This window comes from Mercenaria mercenaria, chromosome 3, assembly GCF_021730395.1.
Source record: "Mercenaria mercenaria strain notata chromosome 3, MADL_Memer_1, whole genome shotgun sequence".
NCBI lineage: Eukaryota > Metazoa > Mollusca > Bivalvia > Venerida > Veneridae > Mercenaria > Mercenaria mercenaria.
Window position 1 is genome coordinate 82,454,307 of NC_069363.1, and position 20,312 is coordinate 82,474,618.

At 33.1% G+C, this 20,312-nt stretch overlaps 1 protein-coding gene across 2 annotated transcripts in view; it reads right to left on the reverse strand.

Annotated features, from left to right (window-relative positions):
• Positions 1–231: 231 nt before the first annotated feature.
• LOC123524251 (protein patched homolog 1-like) overlaps positions 232–20,312 on the reverse strand; it is a 77,406-nt gene continuing 57,325 nt past the window's right edge. For both annotated transcript variants that reach the window (XM_053539078.1, XM_045302313.2), the window contains 6 exons: positions 19,480–19,622; positions 7,650–7,749; positions 6,824–7,138; positions 6,498–6,597; positions 5,828–5,922; positions 232–5,026 (listed from right to left, as the gene is read on the reverse strand). In XM_053539078.1, coding sequence (XP_053395053.1) covers positions 5,834–5,922; positions 6,498–6,597; positions 6,824–7,138; positions 7,650–7,749; positions 19,480–19,622 — 747 coding nt within the window. In that variant the 3' untranslated portion in view covers positions 232–5,026; positions 5,828–5,833. The remainder of the gene's footprint in view (positions 5,027–5,827; positions 5,923–6,497; positions 6,598–6,823; positions 7,139–7,649; positions 7,750–19,479; positions 19,623–20,312) is intronic.

Below are 20,312 nucleotides of genomic sequence, written 5' to 3' on the forward strand. Positions count from 1 at the left end.
AGCCTGCTGGTGGCAAGTGGTTCTGCCTTTGTGACCAGTGCAGATCAATCCGTGCAGGCTGATCATGGTCTGCACTGTTCGCTTTTCACTCGGTAAATTTTCAGTGAACACCACTCCGAATAATATATGGCATTGCCCAAATTGAATAATGGACCAGTCCATTTTAGAAATTTAGCAGGCTAAAGGTTAAAAAAGTCATATGTAGGACATAAATAAGGAGAAACAAAGGAATATTTTTTAGACTTTTTTAATTTTCATATTTTTATAGTTTTGAAATATTAATGCCCATGTGTGGGCATGTCCTGTAGTCACATTATGTGACAAGGACTGCATACTGTACAATACAAAATGTGAGTATTAAATACACAACAGGAAAATCACAGGCAAAAATGGGCACATAGAGGTCAATCTTCAAAATATAGACACAGAATTTCCATTTGAATAATCAGCCCTCTACAAATGACAGAGAATAGAGAAAAATTTATAGATCTGTATACATATTTTAAGATGGTAAAGATAACAGTAATTAAACATTTATTTACCTAACATATTGTAGTAAGTGTTCATCAAAGTTTGTTAACATATTTTCTAGCTTGATTCTCAGCATGTAAAACTGAACTAACGGTATGACTTTTGCAAAGATCTCGATAAAACTTCACCTATACTTTACGGCTCGGTCTGTATTTTGAAGAATGACTCAATGTATCAACCAATAAAAATCATTCTTATTTTCACTTCAATAACACAAATATAACAAGGCATTTGATTGGCTAATATCAGTATAATAAACCAATTTGCTCAGAAATCAAACTTTTCAAATATATTTCAATTAAATAATGCAAGAAGTTGTAATATCCTTTAAGACAAACTGTTCTGATCAACCAATCAAAAACTGGGTTACTTTTCAACAACCAATCAAAAAACTTGTTACTTACAAAGACCATCTACCAACTGAGGTAACATTGTATAGCTAAATTGTAAGGAAGTTCATGTTTCTAAGAAACTTCCTATTCAATACCATGTTTAAATAAATATACTGTAATATAAAATTGTACTCAAATTCTGAAAAATCTCAAAATATCTGAAATTTTTACCTGTAAATAAAAAATACTTGTTACTTGTAAATATTCTTATCTAAAACCGTAAACTTTCAATTAGTCTAAAGACATTTTATGGCAAATGGTGATTTTTTTAAAAGATTAGCTTTTTTAGACTTACAAAAGTGTCCATTATATATAAAAAGACCAGCCTTCAACACATGTATACTTTAAAACCATTATAAATTTATTGGTATAATTTACTGAATTTGACAAATATATGTTAGCAAAAAACTCATGAAAATGATGTAAATACAGCTGTTCAAGTGCTTCTATATTCTGTATTAACTTTAAAGGTAGAATTTGACCATGTGCTGTACTTTCATGAACTGGCTTCATTTACACTGAACCATTTGTATTGCTGCGAAATCAATTACCAACAAATTTACAATGACTTTACAGCACCTGAGGTAATGAATGTATTCTAAATGATTTTTTTCTTCAATGATATTAAACGGCATAGAAAATTCGAAATTTACAAAAAAAAAGAAAAGTGAAAATTTTACCTGAGATAATCATTTTGCATAATTTACATAGAATCTTTGGCAAAATCTAACACCCTGTTTAAGTAGATATCACCCTGCATTTAAATTTCCATTTTCCCTGTTTATAAAATCTAAAACATGTTTTCATCCTATTTATGATAGAGTCATTTACAAGCAACAAAAATGGTAGCCATGAGATGACACTCCAGATTTCAAAACTAGAATTTTGGAACCAGTTTCAGAAAGCAACGCTGTTATTGGTCAGTTTCACAACTGTGCTAAGAAGCAACCAATCAGAGGCAAGGGTTTTTAGACTGGTTTCAGTTTTAAAACAAAAGACCATGTTTACTTGGCATTACATATTACTGTATGCAAAAACTCTTTGAGCAAAATCAAAGTACTTTAAGGCACTGCATCCTCACTGGTACGGTTAAAAAAGTTTAGCTTTTATTCATTCTAAATAAAAGCCATTACCCTTAGCCTTTCATAGTAATCATATTCCAAGCATTTTACCTGAATATAGACAAATCATGTTTTAATACAAGGTGTGAAAAATATATCTCTGAGAAATTAATTTTAATTCTTCCGAACTGAACTGTCACCCTTTACAGGTCTTTAATTACAAAGATAATTAATAACAATTATGTATCGAGGTATGGAAATTTAAACACAAAGCAATGATAATTTTGGAAAAATGATAATTTTCAATGCATGAAAATTATATTTACAAATATTGCTTTATATATAATTTGTCGAAATAGCGTCATAACAACTATATACATCCTTGACACAAAATACTGACAAATACAAAATATAACTATGCCATTTACTGTATCATTTGAGTAAACTAGCATTATACCACAAGTGTTTTTCTTTCCACAATGCTGCCATCCCTAAAACTACATTAATGTACTTTTCCATACAACATTGTAGAATCAACTACTTTTGACTATAAGGGAAATTTATATAATTATCGCTTTAATAAATGCACTTTGGTGCAAAATCGAAATATAAGAATGGAAGACGAAATATTGGAAGATAGTAATGAGCACCTATTATCATAAAATTGTTGCATAGATGAGGTTTAGGGGGAAAAAATGTGTAGTTTGAAACAAAATAGTCCCTACCTATTTAATTTACAAGAAAAATTGCATTTGTTGAGACTCCAACTTGAACAAAACTTTTTTTTTGTACAAACCGAAGCTAACACTAATTTGTTAGCACCTGCTTCACAATGTTATTCACTGACACAATACATTAAAGACATAACAATGGATTTTCAAATCATTTCAAACTGATTTATAAACTTTTTTAAATGAATTCAAAACAAAGGTATTAAAAATCAGTACAGTTTAAACTGCATATCAGGTCTAAGCTGACACATACCGCATTGGTTTTGACATTTGGTTATAAGACGAATAAAAGTTCTGCATAAATTCCATGATGAGCTAGTAAACTGAATACATAAAAATATCAGTTCGTAAAATTTCCAACAATGGAAAATATTCATTTAACTTCCAACAAGGCTCATTGCGCTCCTGCTCAAACTGTTTTATTAAAACGAGATGACAAAAATAGTTTTAACCTGAATTATTTTGGCATTAAATACATGTACAATTAAAGTTACATCATATACACAATTTATGTCATGAAAAATGTCAATATACAGATGCATAATTACATATTTAATTACCCGTACATAGATTCACGTGACCCTGATTATACAAAAGTGGTCACAGAAAAAAAGCAACATCATTGCAAGTCGAAGTTAATCTATATTAAAAATATTAAATAATTTAATTATGTGGAAACATTTACTGGTCACTTTAAAAGAAATCATAAGTAAGGGTGTATGACTTTTCAAAAAGATTATCAGTAAATTATAACTTTCATAATATTACTAATGATATTACCTGAAAATAATATCATCAAAGATATTAAATGAAAATAATATAAACGATGATATTATCTGAAAATAATATCACCGACGATATTGTATGAAAATAATATCATCAAAGATATCAAATGAAAATAATATCACCAATGATATTATCTGAAAATAATATTACCGATAATATAGTATGAAAATAACATCACCCTTGATATAATATGAAAATAATATTACCTGAAAGTATTATTACTGATGCCACATGGCTCAAACAATGTGCAGGCAAAAGGTTTAATTTACTATTAACCCACTATATTAAGAAGGGGTTAAATATGCATTTTTTTAAAGTCTTCTGCCTCTCAAAATTTATATCTGAACTGACCAGTGATTTTTGCATACCCGGTAATGATTTTTGGGGTAGTAATCCTAACAATACTGACTTCACAACTCTAAAGCTCACTTCAGTAGATAAACTGTAAGTTTAGACTGGTTTAGTTCCTATATTGTCTAATAGTCTACAATAAATTACACGTGATGAATAAATCTGATACAGTTCATATCAGCCTTCTTACACTGAGGTACTGCTACACATCTATGCATGTGTAAAATCTCTCTTACAAAGTACACAAAAACTCCTTCCATAACCATGGTTAATTTTCATATCGGAGCCTGCTTACATAAAAACGAATGTATATATTCAGTTTAGTGTAAACGGGGTCTAATACCCTAATAGCCCTGATTTGTGTTAATTTCAGTATGATAGCTGCCTCCGCACTGACCAATCAAAATCAATAGCTCAGTTAAAACTGATTCATTTTGACATCCACACGGAAGTAAATAAAAAAAAATATCACAATGATACAGTCTGCATAGGGACATAGCCAATCTTTTCCCCCGATTCATCCATCTTAATTTATTCCTTGGAAGCACATTTTATGTTCGTTGTTAACACTTTTTACCACACTTGAAACAGTTGTTAATATCACACATCATGTACATGTAAAACAGGAAAAAATATTCAGTTAAATATTCACACTTTTGGTTTATTGGCACATTTGAATTAAAGATCTAATAAGGCACATAACACAATGTGTGTTTTACATAAAGGCCATATGTGTTAACAATTTTTGACAAATGGAAAACACACTTGATGTGTGTAATAAGGAAGTATTTCATGTAGATTCAAGTTCCAATTTCCTTCCTTATGTACATAATTGCTAAAAAAAAACTTTCGATGTGTTCCGCTTAATATATTATGTTCACAGGTTTTCTGCACCGAAGCTGGCCTAAAGACACGCAAGTCTTCTGCAGAGATACATGTCGTCTGCTGCAAAAATCCAAATGTCGTCTGCTCCAAAGATTCATGTAAATTTCGCGATCAAAGAATGACAATATCCCTTCACAGTCTTGAAATGAGTTTTGAAGAGTCCATGCTCTCATATGAAATCACATATAAATACTGATAGGTGACAGCAATATTCACATATAAATTATAATGCTTTCTGTACAAATAATATTGCAGGCATGCTATATAGCACCAAGTAGCCCCAGACCATCTGAAATTAGACAAAAAGGACATTTTGAGTATTATTTCATAAGAAGGCATTTAAAATACTGCAATATCATAATTTGAGCCGTGCCATGGGAAAACCAACACAGTGGCTTTGCGACCAGCATGGATCCAGACCAGCCTGCGCATCCGCGCAGTCTGGTCAGGATCCATGCTGTTCGCTAAAAGTTTCTCCAATTCCAATAGGCTTTAAAAGCGAACAGCATGGAGCCTGACCAGACTGCGTGGATGCGCAGGCTGGTCTGGATCCATGCTGGTCGCAAACCCACTATGTTGGTTTTCTCATAGCACGGCTCATTTAACCTTTAGCCTGCTAGCGGCCAGTGGTTCTGCCTTTGCGATCAGTGCAGAACAAGATTAGCCTGCACATCTGTGCAGGTCTGCACTGTTTGCTGTTCAGTCAGTAAATTTTCAGTGAACACCTTTAATAATAAGTGGTACTGCCCATATTGAAGGACGGACCAGTCCACTTTAGAAATTTAACAAGTAAAGGTTAAAGAATCATGAGGGACAAGTTTTCAAGGACAATCCACAAATTATATCTACCAAAATTGAATGAAATTGCAGTATGTTTGCAAGAATATGACATTTTATTAACAGGAGTCACTCTTACAGATAATTGTTCAGAAAAAATACATTTTCAAATTTATCTGCGTTCTGAAACTTGTTGCTAAGCTATAATATGCTGTTAAGAAATATTCTTGGAGAACTCTTGCTAGATATTGTAAGTAAAATTGTAATGTTAAAATTAAGCAAATATCGAAATAATTATACGGTATGTACCTACCAAATGTTAGGAACTGGAATCAGAGTCTGAGTTACTGCTATCTGTGTTGTCCTTCCGCCTCCGTCGTTTATAATCCTGTAACTCTGGAACTGTACCTGTTCACGGAAAAAAAAAATCTTTTGAAATTTTTCTATACACTGGATCATTCGTTTTTATCAAAATTGTATGTAATGGCCAAATATTTGTAGACTGTGTATATGAAAAATTAAATCTCAATGAACAAATACTGATTTATTTCAGCACTTAAAATTTAAAATTCATAAATTTGTGTCCCTGCCAAGTAGCAATTTTCAATGAAACCCAAAATCTTTTGCCAGAGATATTAAATCATGCCAAAGTATATGCTGGGAACTAGACTTTTCTCCAAATGGTATTGTCCATTCTTTCTGAAACAGCATACTTTACTTTATTCCATGAAACACTAACAAGTACAAAACGCTGGAACAAGGGCCAGCATTATAAAGATTCTTCATCTTTAGCAAAAAAGTGAACAAAAGTGGATCTCAATATATCACCAAAGATTATTGAGAAAAAAGAATAAAGATATACAATGTATATCTATAAGCAAACCCGATTCAGTAAAAAAATATATTTACAAGTTTTAACAATACTCAGATCAAAATATATAACATTACTTTATATAATTATTCAGCATCATCAAATTAAATACCTGGTAAAGGTGTGTGAACTTCAACCTTCACAGTCGCTGTTGCTTTTACCCGTGTTACATGTGTAGCCGGTGCCGACACAATCGACCCTGGTGGAGAATTCTGAAAATGTTTAAATTCATGATTATAATAAATATTCAAAACAGAACATCTTTTAAATGTAACAACTTCTTTTTTGAAAACACATTTTTACACAGACACGGAACAAGATTTAAAATTATCATGCATTCATGTCTAAGTTTCAATAATCAGAATCTCAAAAAGCAAAGAAAATAAATTAGATTAGATCCGCCTTTGAAATAGTTTATCAGTAATGAATAAAACTTACATTTTTACTACTACTTTTAGTGCTACTACTGTCGTCTGCAGCATTTGGTAGTGTCTGCTGCTGACTGTTACCATCTTTTGGTTGCTGAAGTGACGTCTCTACCACCACCTCCGGTTGAACGACAATTTCTGTCGAAGAATACTGTGATGGTTCCTCGGAAATTGTCGTTAACGATATATCTGATGGAATTCTCCTCGGATATTTCATCTTCCTGCTTTGCCTTGTAGCCCGTACAGGTAAATTTCTGATTCTGGCTCGAGGAGAAGACTCCGGAGATGGTGTAGGAATTCTTTCATCGTTTTCTTTAGGCCGAACCTGTCAACATACAGTTCATTTTTAATGAACACTACATAATTCATATTCTACCTATAGCTTCTGAAAGATCAAAAATATCATCTGGTTTAAGTAACCTTTCCTGGATACAATGAACAGTGGAAGTTTGGATAAAAGCAGCTCTTTCTAGGATATGAATTCAAGACTTTCAACTTTTGAAGATAAGATCAGATGTATTGGGTGTTACTTTTACTGACTGACCGAGCTACGACATATTTACCCCATTGTGAATACAGCCAAACCACTTATTTAAATCCAAACAAAAAAAATCAAATCAATCTAATTAAATTTAAACTCTGATATTTAAAAATTCTTTTCCCTTGACCAAACAACATAATTTAAATGACTTTACTGAGCATGTATATGTAACAGCTTAAGAGTTTTCTTATGTTTAAATATTAAAGTTTAAATTTTATAGAATCCATGTCATGTACATATAATCAGTCATCATGTGAACAAAAATTTCAGAATTGTCTTCATTTTCCTTTCTTACCTCTGAAGGTGGTCCAAACACAGACAATATAACTGGCAGTAGAACCAGTCCGTTTAACAGCCCAATCAGCACTAACCCTGTCAACACCAGGAAAAAATACCTGGAAAGTACAGAAATGAAAAATTTATTGTCTTGAAAAAAGGTAGAGTATTCAACTTATTCAGGATCAAAAAACAATTTATCATTATTCAAAATGGGAATTAACCTAGTTTATGGGCTACTTGACTCTTTTCCTAAGATGAGCCAGGACAGCTTCTGAAAATATTTCTTTTACCAGTATTAAACACTACATAAAAAAGAAAACAACAGACTCATTTCTTTCCATTTTACTGACTAGTTCCCGGCTGGAAATCATGCAGAAACAAAAAAGGCACAGAAATAAACTAAAATTGCATCAAAGTACATCAAAACAAGAACAATTCTGATATCAAATTCAACTTCCCGCCTAGGAATCATGAAACATCTGATATAGACAACCTTTGCCAGGCAGACTGTGCCTTTCAGACAAACTTAAAAAACAAACTATAAACCCAAAAACAGTAAGACAAGCATAAAACAACAAAGAACACAATCAGTTATATAGCTTGGGTGGGCACCATTTTTACAGGAAACCTCTTCCGAAAATAAACATATACACCTTTCAATAATTGGCCCTCCTTTCAACATCAAACTAACAATCCCAACATGCCAGTTCAAATCTACAGACAGTGCTTAATTCGCACAAATTGATGGAAATGTCTTTATCCATTAGAACAGTCACGAAATAAAAAAAAGTTAGAGACAAGATCTTTTTAGTACTGAGTTACAAATTTTGTATAATGGCTCAACATAACAATATTCCCAACAAGATTCTCCTTTATTTTTGTTTTACATTCTGCTTTGTCGAAATTTAATGCTGACAGCCTGCAGCAAGTAACTATCTTTCAAATGTGAGCTGAAATCGAAGGCAAGTCTAGAGTGCTTTACAACATGCACCGGAGCATCTTCTGTATCAGGTATTACTTTTCCAAAACCTTAAATGACTTCTGCAGGATTCACCCATAAGAGCATTCTTTTCTGCAGTTTACTCTCCGACCTCTTCTCCAACACCCACCCCAATCTTTTGTATCTTTTTTTTGCTATCTTAGTCTTTTGTCTACCCCCCTATCTCTATTCACTATCTAATACTTGAAGTATGTTATCTTACAATATGATAAAACAGTAATTACGGTAGTTTTTTTTCTTTTGGCTAATCACTTTCAAAGACCTCCCATACATCATATTGTAATTATTTACAAGTTTCTTTTTTTTTTTTAATTCTCCAGGAAGTAAAAATGAACTCTGATCAACACTGTACCTCAATGAATTTCACCCCAAAATTTTGACATTGCTACATCCCCAGACCTCCCATAAATTTCCCTGTTATCTCCCTTGATTAATTTGTGAAGAATTACAATGAGTGACAGTTTAATAGAAATTTGTACTGCCGCCAAAAGTCCTACTGTTAGATTTGTATCTATCTGAACCAATATTTTCTTAAACATTTCCTAAAAAAATAGCATTACTCTCAACATCACATTATTGAGATATTCAAAAAGTTACCAGTCAGTCTTGACATCTTATTTACTTTCTGAAAAATGGAATTTGTCTTCTTGCACAGATGTAAAATTCTATGTGCCAACTTTTAACAAATTTTATCACCTTGTGTCATAAAAAAAAAATATATGCTGCTACTAAATAAAAAGAAAAGTACAAAACATACTTTTATCTTTTTCTGATTATTCTAATGTGAAGCTTAAATTCAACAACTCGTAAAGCTCTAAGAAGTTTAACCTTTAGCCTGCTGGCGGCAAGTAATTCTGCCTTTGCGACAAGTGCAAACCAAGATCAGCCTGCACATCCATGTAGTCAGATCATAGTCTGCACTGTTTGCTATTCAGTCAGTAAGTTGTCAGTTATTCAACACCCCTTCGAATAATAAATGGTACTGCCCAAATTGAATGATGGACCAGTTCATTTTAAAAATTTAGCAGGCTAAAGGCTAACATATTCCTTCTTAAGTGACATGGGGAATTATTTTTTCTTACAATTCTATTGTTTTTTATTTGAAATGTCATGAACATTTCTTACATCTATTATACATAAACTTTTCGATTATTAGCTATATCAGTGTAAAGAACTAAATATGAAAAAAGAAAATGTTGCAGAAAAAAAATTGTTATAAAAGATGGTAAAGAACCAATAAATCTTTGTTAAATTGCTTCTGATAACCTGTTGGGATTATATGCCAAAATTTAGATCAAACTTGTATCACTGGCTTCATCTTGAACATGTCTGCTTTTTTCAGAAAACCATTGATAATTTGACAGAAATAGGCGAGTTAAAAATGCCAGTGCGATGTTCTCAAAATATTTCCATGCCATTATGTATTCCTATATAGTATTCAGGCAAATGTAGCTTATCCAATGCACATAGCTTTCTGTATAAGTCCAGGAATTTCGAAATGACATATCAAAAATTTAAAATCTGATTACCATTATGGATAAACTATCCGAAAAGGTATTGAATGATTGGGCAAATCATTATATTTAACCCTTATCCTGCTTAATTTCTACAATGAACTTGTCCAACTTTCAATTTGGACAGTACCATTAACTGTTAAAAGGGGTGCTTACCAAAATGATACTGACTGAATAGCGAACAGTGCAGATGTAAATTGTTTGTTAACACCACAAAAAGGAAATAAAAACCTGTCTCTTAATGCAAAAGGTCTCTCAACAGACATCGTGTCTTGAGCAAGTTTGATTGTATATATATTAGAAAAGGGGAGAAAGACCAAAATCCTATGTCAAAATTCACAAAAAAACTGTTGTTATGCTTAAACCCTTATCATGCAGGACACGATCGATTCTGCCTTTGCAACCAGTGTAGATCATGATCAACCTGCACATCCATGCAGTCCGATCAAGATCTGCACTGTTCGCCATTCAGTCAGTATTTTTTTGGTAAGCACCCCTTTTAACAGTTAATGGTACTGTCCAATTTGAAAGATGGACAAGTTCATTATAGAAATTGAGCAGGGTAAACTTAATGTAATTAGCCGTCATTGTTTCTGAGGTTTCCTTTGAAATCCATCACAGACTAGTTTCCAGAAACTGCCGGCAACCTGCTGCGATGTGGGTTTTTTTCCTGTCTTTTTCCACACCAGCAATAATGAAAAACATTAGCTTGCAAGCATTCAATAATAAACATTCTACTTTTTTATTCTTAGCTGGGAGTGGAATATCTTAACAGATTGCGAATTTATCCCAGTTTTGCGTAAAAACCTGCTGAAGAAACCAGATAAAAAAGCTGCTTGTTATATAAGCGGGATTTAAATTGATATACTTTTAAATATTTCGTTTTAATATGAATATCGAAAGACCAAGGAGCATGTGTGAGAAGACCCCCCAATATTGCCAAGAGAACAAAAGCCGATTTATTAACTTCTACAACATACTTTTTACCTACCTTTGAGTAATGACCACATTTACAGATTTATTGAAAAATGTGGACAGTATGGCATAAAACACCACTTCTGACTTTAGTGCCTCTCTGGATGCCTCTACTGACTGCCTCTACACAAATGCCTCTATTGAACGTATTTACCGGATGCCTCTACACAAATGCTTCTATTGAACGTATTTACCGGATGCCTCTATACAAATGCTTCTATTGAACGTATTTACCGGATGCCTCTACACAAATGCCTCTATTGAACGTATTTACCGGATGCCTCTACACAAATGCCTCTACTGAATGTATTTACCAGATGCCTCTATTGACTGCCTCTACACAAATGCCTCTATTGAACGTATTTACTGGAAGGCTCTACACAAATGCCTCTACTGAACGTATTTACCAGATGCCTCTACTGGCTGCCTCTACACAAATGCCTCTATTGAACGTATTTACCAGATGCCTCTACTGACTGCCTCTACACAAATGCCTCTACTGAACGTATTTACCAGATGCCTCTACTGACTGCCTCTACACAAATGCCTCTATTGAACGTATTTACCAGATGCCTCTACACAAAAGCCTCTATTGAACGTATTTACCAGATGCCTCTACTGGCTGCCTCTACACAAATGCCTCTACTGGCTGCCTCTACACAAATGCCTCTACTGAACGTATTTACCAATGCCTCAACCAAAATGAACCCCGCTATTACAATTTATACTGTTACTGTAGAAGTGAACAGGACCTCACAGAAATCATGGTAAACCACATAAAAATAAAATTCTAGAGCTGGTGTACTGATTTACACACACGCGCACACGATTCCATGAAGAGGTATACCTGGCTCCAGAAAAACTCTTAAAACAGCACAGGCCATAACTAAACACAGCCACAAAACCTTTGGATGGCAAGTTTTATAACCCAGAAATGCATAAACAAACTGATTGATGAATGTGAAGGCTGATTTTTACATGAGTGTGTCTTCTTCACAAAGGTTCATAATTTGACCCTCAATAATAAAATATCAGACTCCTGAACAATAAAATGTTTGACTTCGGCTTCCTTTGTAATAAAAACAGGAAGGATCTTTGATACAGAACCTTTTACTGGAAAAATATTTGTTTTGAATTGTATTTATATGAAATCCTTATGTTTAAGTTGAAGACTAACTAAGGATTCTATGTAAATAGACTGGCTTAAAATTCTGCGGTAAACCAGTTTAGATTCCCTGGTAGATTTTTTTGCTTGCATGAAGGCTAAAAGAAAAAGCTTACAAAAACAGTAAAAAAAAAAGCTTTAAAAACTAACAATACCTATACTTGTTCGCAAACATAATTAATTAAAAAGATATTCATACCATTAGTCATAAATAACACGAAATTCTTTTTCAATGTTTTTAAAGTAATACATTTTACAATCTAATCCTTCACAATCAGCTAAATAATAGCTTTAAACTTTTTTTTATTTAAAAGCAACACGTAATTAATTTGGCCACACAAGAAAACTGTGCTATAATTGGAAAACTCATCTGAAAGGATCTTAGACGTTTAAAGCCCGTTATTTTTTTAAAAAATTCGGTACAAACACATTATGCTGTTACCCCCTGTAACAGCGAAGTGAAAATACCGATACCTTTATCTTTATTCGATTTATAAAACTTTGTTAATGATGGAAAACCATCTATCAAAGGAGCACTAAAACTGAATTTTCAATTAATTTTTATGGCAAAATATTCATAAATTTCTAGCTGATATAAATGTAAAAATCTTCTCCGTCTAAATCAATGTCAAATTTCATTTGTCGCATAAAACTTAATCTTTCGTTTTTACTGGAAATCCTCTTTAAATAATTGAAATTTTCATTCCTTGTTATCAGCCGCTAATCAGCCAAAAGGCTTTTAGCTAAAGTAAACAGTTTACCTCACCGCAATCAGGATTTTTTCTATCTCAGCCAAGTGTCTTCTCCACTTACACAATTTATTACCCTATGACTTCAAAAAATGAAATCTTTCCCCAAGAAAATAATTGCTTTACAGTTTCGAATCATTTTTCCTCTTCTCTTGCGTAATTTTTTCATCTATATTTTTATGCTTCTTATTATTGTTGCTTAGTTTTCCTTACAGTTATTATTAAACAGATCTTGTACAAAGTGATAAGAAAAAGAGTGCTGTCTCAACAAAATGTTTAGTTTATAATTCTATTGTGTTTTTTTCTCCTCGCATATAACTACCATACTCAAATCGAACAACTCTAAAAAGTCACCAAGTCATTACATTCATCAGCAGTTATCTTTCTTTGACCACTTGTGACTTTGTATCTGTGAAAGTAATTGTATTATTTGCACTTATCCTCTTGCCCCCACACTGATTGTCCCTACATTCTTGCACTATATCCTTATTGCCTCTCTCCCCTTGCTCTACTCCCTAACTGTCACTCTATTCTAGAAATACCCTTACACCCTTAAGCCCTTCTCCCAGTGCCTCATGCTTATAACCCATCTCCCCTAGCCCAACCCTTATTGTCCCTCTTCCCTTGCCCCACCCTTGTACCCCCCCACTTTGACTTGCCCTTATAGCCCCCCCCCCACCCCCCAACCAACTCCTTTGCCCCACCCTTATTACCTGTCTCCTCTTGTCCTACCCTTATTAATAGCCCCTCTCCTTGCCCAACTCGAATTTCCCCTTTCGGAGCCTTCTACATAACCTATTGGGTGGTCCAACATATCAAGATCCATGACTGAATCAATTTGTGTCCAACCTTTTCTCTCTGATGAACAAATAGGTATATCGTTGAACAAATAAGTAGATCAGCAGATAAGCTACCTCCAAGCTACTGCAGTATGGGTTTATTATTTAAACATTTTTAACACTGTCATACAGGAAATCAGTAATGTTTATTTTGTCTCTTTGAATATTTGAAACTGTTGCACTAATAAACATTTCAATCAGGCATAAAACAAACAGGCTAGCTCCTTATTATCAGTTTCTTTTCCTCCCAAAAAGGAGTGCAGACTTTCGTATGAACAAATCACTTAACTCGAACACATCCGCTAATAAAGTCACAAAATTAAACTTAAAAGTGGCGATTTTGACAATATTTTATAACCTCAATAAATATTAGCAATATCAAAGTTAAAACAGTGTACAGATAAACCTCTTAACCCTTAGCCTTCTGGTGGCAAGTCATTCTGCCTTTGCGACCAGTGCAGACCAAGATCAGCCTGCACATCCGTGCAGTCTGATCATGGTCTGCACTGTTCCCCATTCAGTCAGTAAATTTTCAGTGAAAACCCCTTTGTATAATAAATGGTATTGCCGTAATTGAATGATGGACCAGTCCATTATAGAAATATAGCAGGGCAAGGGTCAATGCCACCTTTGATTTATGTACAGCTTAACCTCTATATAACGACACCTGTGCAGAGTGGATACCTGTGTGTAACAACCATCTACACCAATTTCTAATTAAATAAACCTCTTTTAGAGCAACAATCTCAGTACAGAGGACAAATTCAATCTACCCAACCTTGTTACATGTTAAAGAGATCACACAAAGAAACACCGTAACAGTAAATAGTCCAAAAGAAATCTATAAGTAAGAAAAAAACAAACTTTGCACCTTTTTTCTTTTTACGAAATTCAATCATTTTTCTTTAAATTATATTTCTTACCTATATTTCTCATCAGTGCGTTTGTAGATTTTGTTTGTGTAAATACAAAGTTTTGAATAGATTTTGTATAAGCAAGGTCAAGAGCTGTATGAAGCCATTGCCAAAAACTGGCACATTTTAGCACGTTACCGAGTTGTTACAGAGCTTTACGAGATACAAGGCTCTCCAAGATATTCCAAGAAAATTTCAAGAATTTGCCATTAACATATAATAGAAGCTATTGTTTGTAACATTTTTTCCCTCAAGGAGTGCTAACGTAAAGTGTTTGTGTTCTTATTCTGTAACTTATCTATCATGAATGTGTTTTTTTCTTTTTCGCTGACTGTCAGCTTTGAGAAACATATTATGTTACAACTTATGTCCAGCTTGTCAACAATGCTTTTTTTTTAACCCTTATACTGCTAAATTTCTATAATGAACTTGTCCATCTTTCAATTTGGACAGCACCATTAACTGTTAAAAGGGGTGATTTAACCAAAAATATACTGACTGAATAGCGAACAGTGCAGATCATGATCAGTCTGCATGGATGTGCAGGCTGATCATGATCCACACTGGTCACAAAGGCAGAATCAATCATGTCCAGCATGATAAGGGTTAAAATCACTTTCATATACAAAACAGCAATTAATTAAATCACAGTTTGACAGCTGCAGGTTCTCAAAATATTAAAGTACATTATTATCAAATTTAATCAAACATTTCGTACAGTAGCCTTTTCTAAAAATTAACTTTCCCATTTCATAATGTAGCTGTATAAACTATTTTATAACAGTAACTGTTAATATTGCATACATGTACAATCTTGACCAAGTATCCAGGAAAGCTGATGATTAATTACCTAGACATGGTCTGACATTCACCCACTGCACACTGGTCAATTTTTACCTAAATTTGTGGTCAGCAGTTTCTTCAGGAATGTCCTAATCATTTGATCAAAAGATGAAGCTTAGGTGAAGAAAAGTTTTAACTTTAAAACATTTTGCTTTATAAAATTCATAATAATCATTTAGTTTGATACTGAATTCATTAAAAAGTGAAGAAAATATATGTCATTCCATAAAAATGAAACTTTTCTGAAATATTTTACTAAAAATATTATTTTTGGATTAAAAGGAAAAGAAATAAACATACTGAAATACAAAAAAAGATCATTTCCCAATATAAAAACATTAATACATCAAAACTGACAATAGATGTACTAAAGATGACAACAATAAATATGTGAGGTAGCCTGCTAAACTTTAGCCATGACTATCATACAGGTGTTCCCACAGGGACTAGCTGGAGGAAATAGGGTGACAGCAAATAAAAATGACCAGAATTAATTAGTTCCCCAGGTGTTCTTCTACAGAAGTAAAACTTGTTACATGTCCAATAACATTAGTCAACCAGTTTAGGACATAATATAGGCAATCTTGTCAAAAAAAATACCAACTGACTGATTTTTATTTCAGTAAATGATGGTTCTGTTCTTCTACAGAAGTAAAACTTGTTACATGTCCAATAACATTAGTCAACCAGTTTAGGACATAATATAGGCAATCTTGTCAAAAAAAATACCAACTGACTGATTTTTATTTCAGTAAATGATGGTTCTGAAAGTAACATTTATCCAGTACAAGATGAAAAATATTACCTCCTAGAATTTAATACCCTCAAATTCATCAAAAATGTATCACTGCAAGTTCATTTTGAATAATATATTACTACGTACTTGAGGATGGTCCATTTAATGCAACAAGACACATAAATTATATTCAAGTAAATGCCATGAATGGTTAAAGATAAGGATAATTTTTACGATCATTTTTTCCCATTTTAGTACCATTACCTTTTTTCCACAAAAAAATTTACAGGGAGAAAATGTATAAATTTATTCCCCACTTTGTGCCTCTGTAATAAACTGTGGACTGCTACACAGATATTTTTCAAGGTAGCCACTAGACTAGTTCACTGTATAAACCTAGCTTAACTAACTGGGTGGTCCTGCCATATCTATTCTATTTAATCCATTGTAAGAAGCCTACTCCATGAAATTAGGATAAATGCCCCATTTTCATTTTTTTCCTTTTTGATATTTTTTGGCAATAATGTTCCTGACATTGAAAAATGTATCTTTTTACATAATCGTTAAAAAAAATCTGTTGATCATAGAACATTTAAACATTTTTTTTTTACTGAATTAATTTTTTTTCATCCAATTGGGAACGTTTCTTTAACTATTTTTCAACTTGCATTAGTAACTACTTAATATTATGCCATCCTGTAGATCTTCAGATATGAAAAGTGTAAATAAAAAAAAGAGATATGAAAAGTGTAAATAAAAAAAGAGAAAAGTTCCCATTTGACAAATGCTACACCCTCAATGAAAAAAAGAAGTTGAAATTTAAGGGGAACAAAGGCCTAGTGTTTAGAAAAGAAGTATTATTCTATTTGGACACTTCTGACATAATCTTTCACATGCAATATAACCATATTTTTTTTCAAAGCCTCAACATTTTTCCCCCTTCTGCTGTTTAAAAAACTAAGCTTTTCAAAAAAATCCTTGTATTAGAAAAAAAGTTGGTTCTTTTAAACTGTGCTAATTCAAAAACCTAAACAGACCCTTTATTTCACTCTTCTCAATGATAAACACTACAACTTGGGTGTTCTATTTTCATGTAGTAAGAAACAAAAAGTAGTTCTTTTACATACATAACATTCTGAATTCCCACATCCCTCGAAATTATGCAGATCGACTCTACCCTCTACCCCGTCAAATTCTTGTGCCAAAAATCCATCCCAGTTAGCGTGTAACAAGTAACATACCAACTAGCAGGTAGATCTTACTGAATTAAAAGATATCAAATCAATTAATGATATCTTTTAAAAAAGTTCAGACTACTAAATTTAAAACCAGCGGCAAACAAGATCTCTAGATAAAATCTCAGCAGGCATCCCTTCCTCATTTCCAGTAAATGAAGTAGAAATTTACAAAATTTGATGCACTTTCTTTTGAATTTAATTACAAATAAAATATTGCATACAAATATTTGGCTATTTTTTGCTCTTCTTGAAATAAATTTCTTCAACTATCAAAAATAAATGAATTCCAACAATGACGAATAAAATTGTTAATAAAATAACAGTATTATAAAATTACACCTGACTATGTAAACAATACTAAAAAAAAAATCCTCAAAAAGTATCTGTTACAATCATTTCTACCGTAGGAAGTTATTTTACTTGAATTTTGCAAAGTTCATTGCTTTGAACAGTTTCGTATTAACAGATCCCGGTACACTTCATACACGTTTGATTTTCTGGTCTGCTGGAACCCAAAATTGTCTGCCAAGAATTAATAAAGCCTCATGTATGTTATCAATTTCTGATTTAGTTATCTACCAAGTTTCATCACTTCATATGCACCTTACCTGTACTTAAAACATGCAACAGAACAGAAATAAGAAACTCCTATCATTTTTTTCTACAAAGGGCACAGTTACTATGACACTGTTTTTTTCTCTAAACATGCTAAAGCACCATTTGAGCCGTGCCATGAGAAAACCAACATAGTGGGTGTGCGACCAGCATGGATCCAGACCAGCCTGCGCATCCGCGCAGTCTGGTCAGGCTCCATGCTGTTCGCTTTTAAAGCCTATTGGAATTGGAGAAACTGTTAGCGAACAGCATGGAGCCTGACCAGACTGCGCGGATGCGCAGGCTGGTCTGGATTCATGCTGGTCGCAAAGCCACTATGTTGGTTTTCTCATGGCACGGCTCATTTCTGTTTGCAGTTTTCTCAATTATGCAAATTTTATGGTTAAATTGTTGGTATTTTTACACACCTACACTTCTCAGGTTGCATACTTAATATAGATTTATAGTCTGGTAAATGGTACATATATAAACTTTAGAAGTTATAGATAAAAACAGTAGTCAACCAAACATAGTAAGTTATAGTCAATACAAGAGTCAACCCTGTCCCAAACAAATATCTCTTTAATTGAAGCAAAGTCAGAAAGTCAACAAAAGTCATAACAGCTGGTCAACAAATATTGGTGCGAACGTCGGAAGTTGCCAACAACTGACCGACACCCAAGTTGTACAAATATCTCAAACAAGGCTATCAAGCTACATAACCTACGTAGGAACGCAGTTTCATTACGCAACAGTTACGAGTATGTATCAACCTTTACCTGTCTCCGATATAACACTTCAAAATGGTCAAACAATCAGCTCCAAAAGATCTTAAAATCTTACTGATGGAAAATAAACATTTATAACCCTTTAACCTTTCTGAAGCCTCAGGGCACATTTTACACCCGAATCTAGTAGCTACCACATTGTATCAATAAAGTTCAGATATACCTGGTACAGCAGCTAATGGAAACTATAAGAAACTATCACAAGTTCACAATCTCTCCATAAATAGTGTTAAAAATGTTATAATAATGACAAAATAATCCTTAAAGTAATTTAAGGACCACAGAGAAAAATGTGACATTTTCTAACTCTTATTAAAAACAGATAACTGATGGATACATTCAAAATTAAATGCAATATCTATCGAAGAAGTTTTCATTAAAGATCAACAGTCACTGCAAATGTGCTGAATATCTCTTGGTATGCACATTGATATAAAATGTCACAATTTTCAAAAGCTAGTCCTTAAAATGATATGTAAAAAGGTTCCTACCTGACAATAAAATCAAACTCGGCACCAGCCAGCATTATTATCCCAAGGAACGTTGATATTGCTCCATGAACCACCGGAGCAAATGTGTGCTCCAGGGCCATTAACATTCGGTCATTTCTGGTTCCGATGGATGACAGAAACCCCTGGAATAAAATATAAAACTTCTATTTTTGCTCCAATCTGAGTGTTGTTGAAAATTTATTCTTTTGATTTTTTTTTTCTAAAATAATAGTTAAGAACTCTTCAAATATTTTTAATAGAATATATATGTTCAATAGCTGATATAGCAAAAGAAATTTGACAAGAACATTTTTTTAATCATTACAGCCAAAAATTGAACACAATTTTGAATTTTCTCTACTCAGTTGTAAGAGTAAATACCCTACAGTTTTAAAACTAAGTTTGGAGACCAGTCTCTGATTGAAGCTTTCTCATTGGTCAATATAAATACTGAACTGAGAGTAAACCAATCAGATGCTTGAGATTATAGACTGGTCTGCAAACTTAGCTTTATAGAAGTTCAAAACAATTTGGTAGAACCTTTCAGATGGACTCTAACTAAACTTAGGACAGACACAGATTTAAGAAAAGTATCTGTCTGTGAAGTTTCACTACAAATTGCTATTTTACAGTTCGCAAACAAAAAACCCGTTAGTCTTTGGTGTTTTCCTGTTCATAAACAAAACACAATTCTTTTAGATTTTAACCTTTAGGCTGCTGGTGGCAAGTGATTCTGCCTTTGCGACAAGTGCAGGCTGATCATGGTCTGCTCTATTCGCTATTCAATCAGTAGATTTTAAGTGAAAACCCCTTTGAATAATAAATGGTACTGC